Source organism: Nothoprocta perdicaria, unplaced genomic scaffold (genome assembly GCF_003342845.1).
Source record: "Nothoprocta perdicaria isolate Ctin4 unplaced genomic scaffold, notPer1 scaffold_28, whole genome shotgun sequence".
NCBI classification, from domain to species: domain Eukaryota; kingdom Metazoa; phylum Chordata; class Aves; order Tinamiformes; family Tinamidae; genus Nothoprocta; species Nothoprocta perdicaria.
This window is the reverse complement of record NW_020455510.1, coordinates 301,637-316,661: the sequence shown is the minus strand read 5'-3', so window position 1 is coordinate 316,661 and position 15,025 is coordinate 301,637. Positions and strand designations below refer to the sequence as shown.

Below are 15,025 nucleotides of genomic sequence, written 5' to 3'. Positions count from 1 at the left end.
TGTGTCCATTTATGACAAGCATACTAATTCTGCCAGACTTGAGTCTCAGTATCTTTACTGTACAACTTATTCTCTGGCTCTATGCTAGAATTCAGAGTTCTAACCTCACATCACTGCGTAGTTTGGTTAAGCTAACAAGCTTAGAGTTAGTACATGTCCTTTAAACACTGCTATCCATGCAGTCATCCACTGAACAAAAATCATTTAATGCACAGCACATGTATAGAACTTAAGTATTTTTCTTTCTTACTTTGAATCAAGTAGTTCCAGTGCAGCTAAGGGTGATAAAGGAGGCCACTGGTGCAGTACTGAATATATTTCAGGAAGACTTGCCCAGTCCCAGTGAGGGGCACTAGCCAGTATTTTTGGTAGGCTGCTAGTATGACTATGACAATAATGTCTCTTTTCCCACAAAAATTGTTTATCTTCTTTTGATAGCCTGCAGRAAAAAAGCATTTTGGTTTACAAAACAAATTGCACAGCATCACCTGAAAAAATCCCAATCACAACACACATACAAATCACTTCATACTCAAGTAAAATGAAACTTAATCTGCTTTTACTTCCATAAAAGAACAGAACTCGGATAAAATATGAAGTTCAAGCAAAACAGATGCTCAAAGTTATATTAAAACCTATTCCTATCCTTCCCACATTATAACCTGAAAGAAAGCTAAATGTTAATGTTTGTTTGATGACAACGCCTGGTAAAGCCTGCCCAGAGTGTTTCTGTGACACATGAAAGGCCACTGCTGCAACTGCCACTGCTGCCTGCATCTGAAGGAACACCAGGCACGGAGAGGCAGCGATAACCAGGGCTAGCAGGGCAGCAGTCTTGCAACTGGAGAACACCAGGATACAGACCACAGAGAGCACAAGTGAACTTGTTAAGTCAGCACCACTGTTTTACAGGTTTTATTCCGTCTTTTGTTTATACTTCCACAGAACTTCAAATATACTAAAAGTGTAGTACAGAAGCAATAAATAAAGAACATGATGAGTATTCTATACCCCATCCACAAAGCCTCACACACAAGGAGATGAACATACCCAATGGTGTTATCTTTAGAGAGAATGGTAAGCAGATGTTCTCTCAATGGTTTTTCCAACGTTTCTATGGAATGMCCCACAGCAGTCTTTACAGATTGAGGAATCTGATACACAATATCAAAAGCAAGGGATGGGAAGTCAACCTGGTCAGAGAATGGGAAAAAAGAGAAAGAAAAAAAAAAAGAATAAAAGTTGGAAAAACAACTAAATTTCTAAAACAAGTATAAAAGGTTCCCCTCACAGCAAGCTGAGATGTTTAGGCACTTCCACTCCTAAGGCCTATATCCCCAAGTTTCCAAATACTGGTTGCCTATTTTTTTTCTGGTTTCAGTTCTTCTCCGTAGCAGTGCTCCTCGCATGTATGAGAACTGCACAATAGASCAGTGGTGCAGTTCAGCAATTCTTTAGAAGAAAGAAGGCTGAGACCAGAGCAGAGACTAACCACAAAACTACTAAAAAGCACCAGTGGTTTCAATCCAACTACTAATCTGGCCACATGTTGGGACCACTAAATCATGTTAAACAARGTGCCTTCTCTCAGGAAAGAAATCTGGATTTTTAGTTTAGAGTGAGAGAGACTTAGGTTCTATGTAGAAATTGAAATGGCTATTTGAGTCCTGACGACACTGGTGATCACTACTCCATCCTGGCTTTCAAATATGATTTAACAGCATTAACACTCTCACTAAAACCAATTATTGATATATTATGGCTCATGCAAGAATTAACGAGTCACAACACTGACACACAATACAGTCAAGTGAAAATAATGTTCAAGTATATCAAACCTGCAAGACTATTCTTTCCATATTTCCCCTCTTACTGGTCAGCCCCGAGGCGTGACTGGGAAGCGATGAGGTCCAGAGCTGCAGGAGCTTTGTTCCACGGGTTAAGAATCTAAAGAGAGAGAGAAAGCAGGTAGAACATATTCGTTATTCATGTCAAAATCTGTTTACTTAGAGATAATAGCTATCAAACTGGTTCCTGGAGAAGTCCAATGATCCCTACAGAGGAATAACTAAACTGTAATTAGCATGGTACAAGAAAGTATTCTGAATGGAGTATCAGTGTTTCTACCACTCAGGTAAAGAATTATGCACATGACAGATGCTCTCAGTAAAATAATACCAGATGTGTTCACTTCCCTAACATCTAAGATATTATAAGCTTTTTTATTCAGAAAAGAACATGGGAAATGCATCATCCGCTGGCCAACACAATGTTCCCAATTTAGGAAAAGGGTATCATGGCCATCAAGGCAATCAGTTTCTTTTCTTTGATTCTCTTCCATGTTTTAAAGTTTTTAAAGCATGTGAATCCTACACATAACTTTTAAGGCAAAAAGGCAAAGGAAAGTTCAATGCAGAAAGAGTTGACTCAGCTAAATAAAGTGCTCCCTAATTCTTACGGAGCTTGAGCAGGGCGGGGTGCAGGGGGCAGAAAAGCACTCTCGCATCTCAGAAATAAAACAGSACATTTGCAACTCCTTACTCTTAGGAAAAAGGGCACAGGTACAAGTATTTATTACACACCTAACTATTTACCTACACTTTGCATATTTCTAGAATCTGCAACTGCAAAATCAAATGCTGCTAGTATTTGCAAGTTTATTACCGGTTTCCAATAACTGAAATAACTGAGAATACTTTATAAATCATACAAACTGCTGTATTCATTGTGTGCAAGGCCTACCACAGACAAATCTGCCAAAAAATCAAAATACATCCTCAAAGGACTGCCTGGAGGTCAAATCTTTATTGTGTTTTCAGAGATGGCTCAGGCCCTACATTGTGGTTAATAGACCAATAAATATTACTTAGTCACACCACTGAAACACAACTGAAAAGTCTGATCTTTTTAATAGTCCTCCAGTTTGAGTTACTTGCCATGGCCTTGTCTCACTAACAAGAGCAGCTGTTTCAAGTTCCCTCTTGCCCCCATAACCATATTATCAGAAGGGCTTCCACTTTGGCTTTAAATTCTTCCAAAGCATCCGAGTGACCTTTTAATCTTCCCACAGTCTTTAGCTCCTCTGGCTATCAATGCTACATGCAAGAGCAATGGAATACCTCCCTATAATCTTTAACTACGTGGACTGTTGTGGAAGTAGACAGCAGGTAAATTAGATACCAGCATCGCTACAGCTCTCCTGTACAAGTGACTCAGCAAATTCTGGCCCAACACGTTCTACTGCAGTGCTTTGCAAGAACAGAAAAYAGAATTTACTCCCCACACTTCTAACTGCTGTAAGAATTTTGTATGGCAGGCATATAGAATAAAATTTGTAATTCACATAAAAATAAAAATTATTTTTAATCACACCCTATGAAGGGTAACTGTAGATAGAGGGCTGAAAAGTAATTTACAAACAAGTTTTTGATTCTCAAACAGCAGGGGAGCTAAAGCAGCTGCAAGCCACTCTAATACTGCTTTACAATGCAGGAAAGCCTGTACTGCTCAGTACCGCCAAGCTGCTCCCATGCAAAAGGGAAAACTGGATCAGTCCTGGCAGTTTTGGTTAGAGATGTGGTCTGGTGCAGATTATTCAAGTGCAGAACTATTTAAGTATGTCAAATAGGTCCTGCTAAAAGTGAACAGATCTCTACTACTTGTACTTGAAACTCTAAAAGAGCTTTAAACTTTAAACGGGGACCCGTGGCCCAAGGGAGTCCACTTTCCAATTCCTCCTGGTAAACTGAAGACATGTTTTCAGAAGAAAACCATCAAGGTGGTGGGAATGGAAATGAGGTAACTGTAAGCCTTTCTGCTGTTGTAATATTCTGATAGGGAACAGCTATCCAGGGACTCAATCGAAACACAATTAACTAGTAAATTCAAATCAAATAGGCATTAATAGAAAAGAGATTTATAGAAGCTACATTTTTCAAGTAACAGATTTGCACTATATGCTGTAGTCTGAAGATATTTCATCTAAGAGACTGGGTAGATTTATTATCTTATCACAGTAAATATGATAAGCAATAGTTCCTGTAAGTTTAAATGCAACTAACTATAATGAAAAGAAGAAATGATGGGTATGGATTTTACAGCAATTTTCATGGATCTGTCTGCAGATCTATGCTCTTAGATATCTTCACCAATACGTTCAGGAAGCAGATTGTGTGATGGTAAACAGAGGCTAAACACTGAATGACTTCACAATCTGGACTCAAGCAGAAAATCTCTGCCAAACAGAGCCATATGTAGAATCAAATGATGCAACCAGGCAAATCCAACATAAGCACTAAGAAGTACCTCTCCAGGAAAGCCTAGGGGCCTTGGAGGGCAGTAAGGCAACACATGCTCCCTGTAAGGCCTCAGCATCAGAAGGGCAAATAATTAGGATCTCAGGCATAAAGAGAGAAGCCATTTATTCTGCATTGGCGTGATAATTTCTGCAATATCATGCCCAACTTTGGTGTCACAGTTTAAGCATATAGGTTGAAGATTTACAGAATAGCTACAAGAGCAGTTAGCATTCTGGAATGCCAATGAAAAGAGAGGGCAATTGGAACAAGCTACAAGCTGTGGGTGCATCATATAATCCTATGTCAATTTCTCACAGACAAGCAGACATCCACCTCACTCAGTTCCATCAGATAGTTTTTCAGAAATGATAGAGAATATATCTTGAATTAAATTAAATACGAAACTGTTATAAATTGTGATGTTTCCATCTAACTTCTAAGAGTCCTATCTTTGTTATGGCCCATTACATCCATGGTCACTGAAATACTTTCTCTGCCTATGGGTGTGAGGTAAGCCTTGTACAATGAGTCACTATAACCTTCATCATATTTTGGATACTTACCGTCTAAAATCAAACAGAGGTAGAGAAACCTGACCCAAAATTTCTGGGCCCTTTCTCTGTTTATTTGAGTCAGGAGAACTTCCACTGCTTTGATTTAGGATTCCATACAACGTCAAACATAGGACTGATTCCAATGGCAGCTGAGAAATCTGGATGGGGAAAATTATTCTATAAAATAAAAGCATTAAAATGTCAGCCACAGCGAAAAACAAATACTAAAAAGTTAAATTTTCATGCAATTATATTTCAGCTCACTATCTCCCACCACCATTTCATAAACACTCCTGGATTACAGTTTTGCACTGCAGTAAGATTTGCAAAAGCCCTTTTTAACAGGCAAAGAATATTTGTCTTTTAAATCACATTCCTTACAAGGAGCTGGAGAGTCCAGCATAACCAGTCTTCCCACTCTGCTCTCTACCAGAACTCACTCAATTCCATGTTAGCTGCCTCCTCACCTCTCAGATTTAAAGTTAGCTGACAATCAATTCCCATCCTAATAAAATAACCTCTTAAAAAGAACTTAAAGTTGAATTCCTGAAATGGCACAAATCCCCCATCCATGAAGAGAACAGCTGAAGAATATAAACCACACTAAAAAAATCAAGCTCAGTTTTTTGTTTATATTTTTTTTTGTTTTTACTGGTTAGCATTAAAGTGCTCTTTTCAATTTGTTTTTTTTTTTTAAGATTGCTTAACATACCAAAATATAATTCTAAAACTTACCACAACCATATTACTAAGTCAGTTGCCAAGTATTTTAAATAGCTTGTAAACAGTCTGACACACCTCTCACTGTGATATACTACCAGCTGCCAGAAGGAGAACTGACCAYGAATCCCTTGCACATTTTTAAAAATAAAAAGGCACTCCAGAGACAGGTAGTCTAGAAACTAAAGGTTTTATTCACAGATTAAAAAAAAGTAAAGGTTTTATTCTTTATAACTGTAGAATTTTCTTCAGAGTCCATATATGACCTTTAAAAGTGTGTAGGAAGAGATATATAGGACAAASTAGAGCTGATCTGACACTCCAGTTATGACAGGCTGCGTAGTAAGTGGAAAGAGTTGTGCATAAAYAGTGAAATATATTTCCCCCTGCTCCAGTAACACCCACATCTCTTGGTAATTCATGCTTGCACACCCTCCCTTCTTGCATTTTACCTTCTTCSTACTCACATAAAGAGAAATTTTAGTTGTTTATTAGCTCAAATCAGACATTTTCATACGCCACAGGAAAAATTCTCTAACACTTAAACTTTCTCTTTATASAAATAATGCTAAATCACATTTTTAAATGCAGATATATACAGAGTTATTAAAACATATTCTGGAATAGAAAAAAAAAATCTATTTATCATAAATTTCAGTACAAGTCACTTGAATTACCTCCCCATCTGGATAATTTTAAGCATCATTTAAGAGCAGCTTTATTCAAGGTACCAAGCTGCATTCATAAAGTAGCTAAGTGCTATATATGAATGTATTTTAGTGTGTTTTATCATGAAGTCACTTACAGTTCATCCCATTTAATCAGGTAGAAGAAGCTTTTGTATGTGCCAACCTTCTTGGACTGAACAGGTTTGAACAGATCTCTTCCATTATGGGTCAGAGAACATATCAAATAATATTTTTCATAACTGGACAAGAAAAGAAAGGAAAGTAAACAAAAAATAAATCTAGAAAAGGATGAAATTTTACAACTGATAAATTACTCACTTTGATACCCAAGCAGAAAATATTCCATGTGCAGCAAATATTGTGAACTGGAGATGTTCTGTGGCAGTCCATGCTTCCTTGGTGCCCTGAGTGTCTTTGGGAGAAATTACAGCAGAGCTGCTGCTGCTGCATGAAATCATGTGCAGTCGTAGAAGGTCCTCAACCGCTCTTGTTAACTGGTCTAGGCTCACCTTCAGAGGGTTCTCAGGCTGCAGTGAACCTAAATTATAACGTATCTTTAATATACATTTTCCTAAAGCAGACACCTGAAAACTATTTTAAATAAGACTGAAGAACTTCACTCACCAGATGAGCTCTTGCTACTGTCCTCACCACGTTTTAAGGATGCCTGTACAGTAAAGTTGGAACAAGTTTCAGAACCAAGAAATCCATACTCAGCCACTGTTCTTGATGAGTGTCTAGCACAGAAAAACTAAGAAACTTCTGAATTAGGTCCATTTTTTTTCCCCATTCAGAGTTCCTGAAGAGTTAACTGACAACATCTCAACTTTCCTTCTGTGCAGCAAATATTTTCCAAGTTCAAAGGCTCATGTGCTGTGTCAAGTCACAACCATTCTCCTATCTTTCAGAAACTGTTAAAAGACACGGTATAGTGGAATATTGTTCATGGATACAAACTGATCCGAGACAAAACTCTGGCAGAGTTGTTAGAGATGAAAGCCCAATTACGCAGCAAGTTAGGTCTGAAAAGTTGTTTTGTTACTGCATGTTAACACATTCTTCTGTAGTCAGGGTTATTTTCACAGTCCTGAATAAAAATGTTAGTGGCTGAACAACTAAAGAAACCTTCTACTACCTCTATCTGCTACATTTACAGTTTTACACAAAAACAGCTAAAAGTCCAAGTCAAAACATGATGTGGTATTACAGCCATCTCTCATCTCAACAAGGACACTGCTGGAATCTAAAGACAAACTAATCATGGGAATTTACTCCCTTATTATAAGGGAGACCTTCATGCCAAATTCTACTTCTGATAAAGCAAACTTGAAATCAGAAGCTATGTTGGTGGATTTAAAAACAAATGTCTCCACTTTAATTGTGATATACTCCAAGTACTTTAGATAGCAGACTGACAAACACTGATACAGTACAACACTTGCAAAGCATGTTACTTTCCACTTGACAGTCTACTTCTTTCTTGAATTTTTTGGCTATTTCTTCCAACAACAAATCAACAATTAAAAGAAGTGTAAATATATATTATCATTCAAGACAAATAAATTTTTAAAAAAGGGAGGGTGGTTGTTTTGGTTTTTTTACTAGTAATGATGCACTTTTTGAAATTTCTTTCAAGATAACATATTTGGAAGCATTTTTTAGACTAATCCAATTATTTCTATACCTTTTCCATACCATATCTGGAGAATTGATATGTTGAATTTTACTAAGCTTTAATGARTAATTTCTGTATTCTCCTGCAAGAATTTTATTTGCCCTGTGCATCCTGCATGACTTCAGCTTAGCATGGCAAACATATCACTAAACTGATGAGCCTGAGGAAAATGGAAAAAAGACACATAAATTCCCATTCCCACTCTGACTACAGGACAAGAGAACCAGTATTACAAAGCTATAGGTTTTTTGTATCTGCCTTTCTCTCTAATTACAGGGTTTTTGATAAAGTGACTTCGGATTTACGCTCAAGTGAACTGTTCATTGTAAATTCAATCAAAATCTGCACTGAGATCATATGAAATAAGTGATTTTTTTTGTTCATGTGCTCAGAAATCAGGCAACATAATGATTAAGAGTTTTAAGATGCTAACAGTGTAAACAAAAACTACATAGAAAAGACAAGATGTGAATTCATCTTCTATGAGCCTTGCTGCACTGATTTTACAGGACATGAGCTGCTCATCAGTTCCACTCACTCAGATTTAACATCATCTGCTGATACACAGATCTGCACACAGAACCAGAAACACAGTATTTTGTCAGTAGCTTTAAAAGTGGCTACTTTCCATAGTGAAGGTTTCCAAAGCAAATGATAAATTGAATTAACAGCAAAAGGTAGTACTTTTATAGTACTGAACTGCTGGTAGCACTGAACTGCTGCAGACATCCGGGACTACCAAAGATTCTGAAGTAGTGTAAAACATCCCACACAATCCCCCAGCATTAGAATGCAATTTGGAGTGTGGAAGTCTACCTCGGTGTTTTTAGTCCTTTGAAGATTAACAACCCTCCTTAGCTTCTTTACGGATTCTGTTATTGCAGGAGTCTCTACACCATCCAATGTAAAACAGATTTTTCTGACCGTCTTTATTACATGTTCTACTGCTTTATGTTGGTTCTAAAAAGAAAAGCGTGAAAGAACACATAACTGATCACAGCTGCAAAACTCAGGACTGCTTTAAACATAGCTTTAGAATCAACTACTAAGAAAAAAATCATTGGAGATTTAAATCTCAAATACATCTAACTGCAGCATAACAATCTGATTAAGTAAATACCACAGTCTCAAAAACTTCCTTATAGCCCAGTTATCAATGCAGCAAACAGAAGCAGTAGGGATTTTAGAATGGTTCCTCTTCCTTACCCCCTCACCCTCCTCACAAAAAACCACACTCACACGAGGGAAGGCTCCAGCTTTTTTTGCCCCCCTGCTTTTTTTTTTTTTTTTTTTAAACCTACACCACCTAGCTCTAGGCCAAGACTTTTGAAGGTTCATTTGAAGGAATTCTGAAGGAGTCATTTGAAGTGAATGGTATTTTTTTTTCCTTGCATACCATTTACTTATAACTAAGAGGAATTAGTATAATATGCTTGTAGTTAGATTTTTTTTTCTTCCCCTCTTGCATATTCTCATGACTTGGCTGCAAAGAATTTAAAAGAAAAAAAAAAAAAACAGTAAAGCAGTACCGGAAATTGCCTCACAACAATTAACTTTGTTCCAGTAAGAGAATAACCACATAAACTGGAGGACTACACTGTAAATATTTAAGCCCTAAGTTAAGGGCTAACGCTTCCAAGACAACTCTCTGAGCATATCAAAAGCAAAATTACCATGGTTATTTTGATAAAAATTACAGGCACTCAAGACTATCTGAATAAAAAGACAACTTTTAAATGTCCATAAATGTGAAATTAAGAGCTACATATAACTTATCTGCAGATGACTTAAGACTCTATCACTTGCATTAGCAATCTTCAGCCATTGCACTTGCAAAGGAACTCACTTTGGGAAATGAAACTTTCAAGTGGAGAACTGCTGATATTTGAATCTAATCACCATCTAAAAGCTACATCTCCCATCTTTAAAAAAAGATTGTGGAAAGATTAGAGCATGACACTGAAGTGAGATACTCTGCGTTCCTCAGCTCAGCCTGTGAAATCTCATTAAACCGGCAAGCTGGAGCAGCTGTTAAGAGCGAGGCAACAAGGAAACTACCACACAAGGCAGCAAGAGCATTTCACTCTTCTACAGTAAGACTGTGTTCAAAAGCTGCCCTTGAGAACACTGAATCACCATCACGGGAGCTGAGTGATCTTCACAATGATATTCAGGGAATATGGAAATACTCTTTTTAAAAGAAGTAATCTAAGGTTGATTAATTCACCAAGGTAAGTTATTACCAGGAGTTAACCTACTTTAAACATTTATAAAAAGATTTGCTTAATTTACCTTCAGCTAGCTTCTGCATCTGGAAAATTACTCCAAATTAACCTTCACAGGCAGGCCTTTTTAAGCTACCTATGGCACAGTGAAATATACCCTACTGTTTTGACAACATATTATCAATTCATCTAACTCTGCAGAATAAGGTATTACACTTGTGTAAAACTTCAATGTTCAGACATGCTTCAGTGGTAATTCCGAGCGCACACAAATACTGTTCCTTGCTTTGCACAGACTGTGATCTGTTATCAACATATCATCATAGCTAACGATGCTATGATGATATATTGATAACAATGTTGATTACGGCCTTTTCCCTTCTTCTCAAAGTTAATCTTCTCTAGTATTTGTAAAGAAAAGGTTATTTGGCAGTCCAGGATTTGGAAGGTACAGCTTTTCTGTTATAGCTGTGACAATAACATTATTACTTGTTAGCTAGAAATGGGGAAGAAATCTGAAAAATTCATGATTCCAGATCTACCTCTGACAGTTTATTGAAATTTATTTTTTCAAGAGCTTCAGCTAGTCTTTGTTTCCTAATAAGACAGTTGGAAAATCTCATGCTAATTTCAGTTCAGCAACAGCTCATTAAGCTTACCTCATTTTTAAGCGCTATGTCAATTTGTTTATGATAGGCATCAAGAAGTTCTTCAATAGAAGACCTGCAACAAGTAATAATTATTGAACAGAAGTGCAAGAGTGTAACATTGCCCTACTCAGTTCAACAGTGAGCTTGATCATAAAAATAACCTCATAACATTACCTTATAATAACATTTCTGAAAGGCTTTTCTACTTTGTAGAGGTGTTTTGTTAGATGCACGGGGGTTCTATCATCTTCTTCCTATAAAGAAAACAGGAGATATTGGGGCTCGTTCTGTAATTTCAAATACTGAGAATTTTCATCACTTGTGGAGTAGAACAGCAAAGATAAAATGTGGTCTCTTCAAAAGGTGGGGTGGGGAGAGAAGAAATAAGTAGCTAATAGCCTATGAAACAGGTACATGTTGGGGCAGGGGAAGAGAAGTGCAAGGATTGAGCACCTAATTCCACAGGCACCAAATACTCCTCCCTCCCTCCCTTCCTCCCTCCCACCTTGGCAATATCGTGTATCTAAACTTCAAAACTGTTTTCAGGTTGTTTTTAACTCTGAAATTTTCTGTTTCTCTTTCAGGCCTCAAGACAGGAGCAAAAGCTTGCATATTTTTTCCAGCTACAGTAATTATCTAGTAAGAGACAATATCCATATTTAAACAATCTTTCCTTGCCAAAGTTCACTATGTGTTTCATTTCCTCTTAGTAGGATAGAACACAATTCACAACAGCTAAGCAGATTTATTAACTACACAAGGTTACAACTTTCCCAACTTCTTGAAGCTGGGCAAAGACAACACATTTCCTTAAATATTGTCCCAAAGCTAAGAAATCAGATGTTGACAAAAATCCATCTATTTTCCTGCAGGAATTATTTCCAAATTCTATACACTATATATGTATGACACTCTTAACTAATGCACCTAACTTTTAGAGTTAGTTTCCTAATAACAAAATCAGATTTACTGAAGTTGAGGAGGTACTCACTGTTCGTGCCAAATCTCTGCACATTGCACTACGGGTCAAGAGCTGCAGTTTTATTTCTGTATCCCATTTCCGGCAGTTCTGAATATATTCATGGCTTCCTACACAGTGCTTACTGTCAAATGAAACAAAAACTATCATTATTCACATTAAAAAAGCAGTRGTTTAAAAACAAAAACATGCCTCAAAACACAAGRTATTTCTTGATCTGTTTTTGACTTCTTCACAAGTTCCAATATACTATTGCAGATATCTATGTTTATGTTGAAGCTCTTCACTATTATGGCTACTAAGGAAACTAAGTATTTTACCCTAGAAAATACTGTGTTATAGTTTTGAAAAAAATATGATACAGTTGATAATCGTTTGAAATAACAATAGATTTATCTAGAGATTTATCTACATCTAAATCTATTTATCAATAGGTTTATGTAGAGCAGCTGTAAACTATATCATCCTCTCCAACTAAACAAAGTCCACAGAGAAATCTACATTTTGGACTATTATTTGTGTTCACCATACCATCAAGTATAGTTTAGAAGAAAATTCTAGGAAATTGCTGAGGACCAACTTTGCCATATCCCAAAGCAACTTTAAGATCTAATTTTTATGCAAAAATGCCTTTTTCTATATCTACATGTATGCCTTCATTCTATAAAGATACTGCTGCTTTCTCACATTTAATCATTAAAGATACACTTTCCAGTAACTGTGCCATGAAAAAGCAAGAAGTTAAACATTAATGAAAAAGAGTTTGCTTACTTCTGTAAAACTTCTTCTTGGCCACAGACTTTCAGGATATAGCTGCCAATGTCCACTTCATTCAAGTCATCATGCACCCAGCAAAGTGCCTGCATTATTATAAGCTCCACAGGGGAACTCACTGTTTAAAGAAATTACATCTAGTAGTTATGTGTATAGCGACTGAGATTAACTGTTTTTCATTCAAGTTGTAACTGTTCTTTATTTAGTTTTATTACACTGTTAGAGAAGACTCTTATGCTTCTATAATTTCATAGGTTTCATCACCTGAGAATTTCACTTTTTACAGCAAAGAAGGCTATCTTACAAACCTGCCTGTAGTTTGCCTGTAGAATTCACTAAATTCTTTTTAAAATAGCATGTGTTATACCCACTTCATCAAAAGTTTGAAAAGGCTGTAATTTGCAATTTGTTTGCACTCTTTTTTTTTATACCAGAATAGCATATTTTTATAGCACTAAGTCATGTTCAGCAAGTACTTCAAACACTTAAGGAATCCTTAAAAAATCCTTAGCTTAAAAAATTTGTGAAGAGTTGAAGATAAAACTTTGCTATTTATTCTGTTTTTTGAATTCTGTTTTGAATTCTGAATTAGCCAACTGCAGTGGAAGCAAATCCTCCTGAAATAGTCCCCCCTCCCAGTTATGTCTAGGGCAGTTTCTACACTGTACTGCTTAGAGATTAGGGCAGTTTCTACACTGTGCTGCTTAGATTTTAGCAAGCATCAACACATACATTCAAAAGGCAGCTCATAACCACCATCACTTTCTTATCAGATTCCAAATGCGTTTTGGGAAGCCTTCTTCCCCTTCAATCCAGCAACCACAAAATAAAAAATAATTCCCATGAAGCCAAAAAATCCATTCTCCCATGGCACCAGCTGACACTGAGGAAGAAGGCATAGATATGCTTTTATATAAATGTTAAATAATGATTTCAGCTGTATGCGGAAAAAATAAACCTAAACCAACAAAAACTCCAAAAGTCTAGAGCTCTCTGCTCTATCAAATCTACTCACTAGTGTGAGTGGAATAGAAACATTTAAATAACATCAAAGGATTTCTGAATTTAAGTACTACTTTCAGTTTGGAATATGTTGGTCAATAGTGAAAAAAAAGATGCAGTAATGTTTGTATGTTAGGCTATATGGACTAAGGCCAGCCAGTCCTGTAACAGCTGGTGGAGTAATGCCAAGATGGAGTTATAATTCTTTTTTTCCCCTCTCATTAACAATCATTAATTTCTTGCCGACACATGAGAATGGCAGCAATAGTTTTATTCATCCAGGTAAAATCTAATAAAAATTACTAGGTATTACCCAAATAAGCTCTGAAGCTAGTCTGTTTCCCTCCTGGGTCTCTCCTACACAGCAGTTGGCACTGGAGAGCTGTAGTTCCCTCTAAGCAGAAACACAAGCCCTGCTACAGTAGTTCTGGCATCAGGAGGCCAAACTACCCAGCACAGTCAAAGCAAGAACAGAAGGAATCAGAAGACACTTACTCTGAATCCACGTAGCTAGCATGAGCTAAAGGTTCTCGTCTTTCACTAGCTACAGCAGTATTTTAATTGTGATTAGTTTCCACATCAGGAAAGGAAGCAAGGAGAAGGCACAGAGAGTAAGACTTTTGGAGCTAGAATGCATTGCACATTCCAAGGCTACTTGGAATTCACAGAACTTCTAAAAATAGAGCGTGGAAGCTATAAAATTTCAGTTTACACTATTAAAACCTTTTGTAAAGAAGGATAAAGTCTGTAATTTTAGGAAAAGTCTAATCTCAGGGATAATCACCAGAAAAACTCCTTAGCCTACAATAAAGAACCATCTCATTCCTTAAGAGTATTAGTCACAGCAGAGTAACTATAAGGTCTGGCAAGCTTAGAGAATGAACACTTCTGTGCATTGAGAACTTGTTTCCTGACACAGCATCTAGCTTAAGACAACAAAAAAAACACTTAACATCTTTGCAATATATTCAAACCTAAAAAGTCTACACTGCTACAGACAGAGAATCAGACACTGGTAAGAAACACTGTGGCAAAGATACACGGCTTGGAGAGGGTTCTCTTTTCCAGACCATGCCACCAAAACATTAATAGACTATAACAGGGTAAAGAGTTTAGTTTTGAGGTACTTCACTGGGCAATTGCTATGCAATCTTGACTGCTGCGAAAATACAAATCTCTGCATAAGAACACTGTAAATTGATACTCATGGTTATCTACAAACCAGTCCACTTATTTGCAGCATGGTGAGCTGCAAGTATTTTAGTGCTCACAAGCACATGTTCAAATCATGCTATAACTAAAATAGCCTCAATTTTTATTGTCATTTCCTGACAGCTATTTGTCTGAATTTTCAGACAGCCTGAAATAGTTTTATTTCAACGCTCAGATAGTTCTTGAAAAATAAATAAACTATATAAATAACTAAAAGTCCTAAAGAGGAAAAATTACCCTTAATGAG

General features: G+C 36.7%; 1 protein-coding gene across 1 annotated transcript in view; it reads right to left on the bottom strand.

Moving 5' to 3' along the window:
* Window positions 1-15,025, bottom strand: part of PIK3C2A (phosphatidylinositol-4-phosphate 3-kinase catalytic subunit type 2 alpha) — a 63,073-nt gene that overhangs the window by 12,130 nt on the left and 35,918 nt on the right. Inside the window, exons 8-19 of the mRNA XM_026041144.1 lie at window positions 12,562-12,682; window positions 11,803-11,914; window positions 10,986-11,065; window positions 10,821-10,884; window positions 8,753-8,896; window positions 6,886-6,928; window positions 6,580-6,799; window positions 6,378-6,500; window positions 4,862-5,029; window positions 1,839-1,947; window positions 1,051-1,193; window positions 251-439 (exon numbers count right to left, since the gene is read on the bottom strand). Coding sequence (XP_025896929.1) covers window positions 251-439; window positions 1,051-1,193; window positions 1,839-1,947; window positions 4,862-5,029; window positions 6,378-6,500; window positions 6,580-6,799; window positions 6,886-6,928; window positions 8,753-8,896; window positions 10,821-10,884; window positions 10,986-11,065; window positions 11,803-11,914; window positions 12,562-12,682 — 1,516 coding nt within the window. The remainder of the gene's footprint in view (window positions 1-250; window positions 440-1,050; window positions 1,194-1,838; window positions 1,948-4,861; window positions 5,030-6,377; window positions 6,501-6,579; window positions 6,800-6,885; window positions 6,929-8,752; window positions 8,897-10,820; window positions 10,885-10,985; window positions 11,066-11,802; window positions 11,915-12,561; window positions 12,683-15,025) is intronic.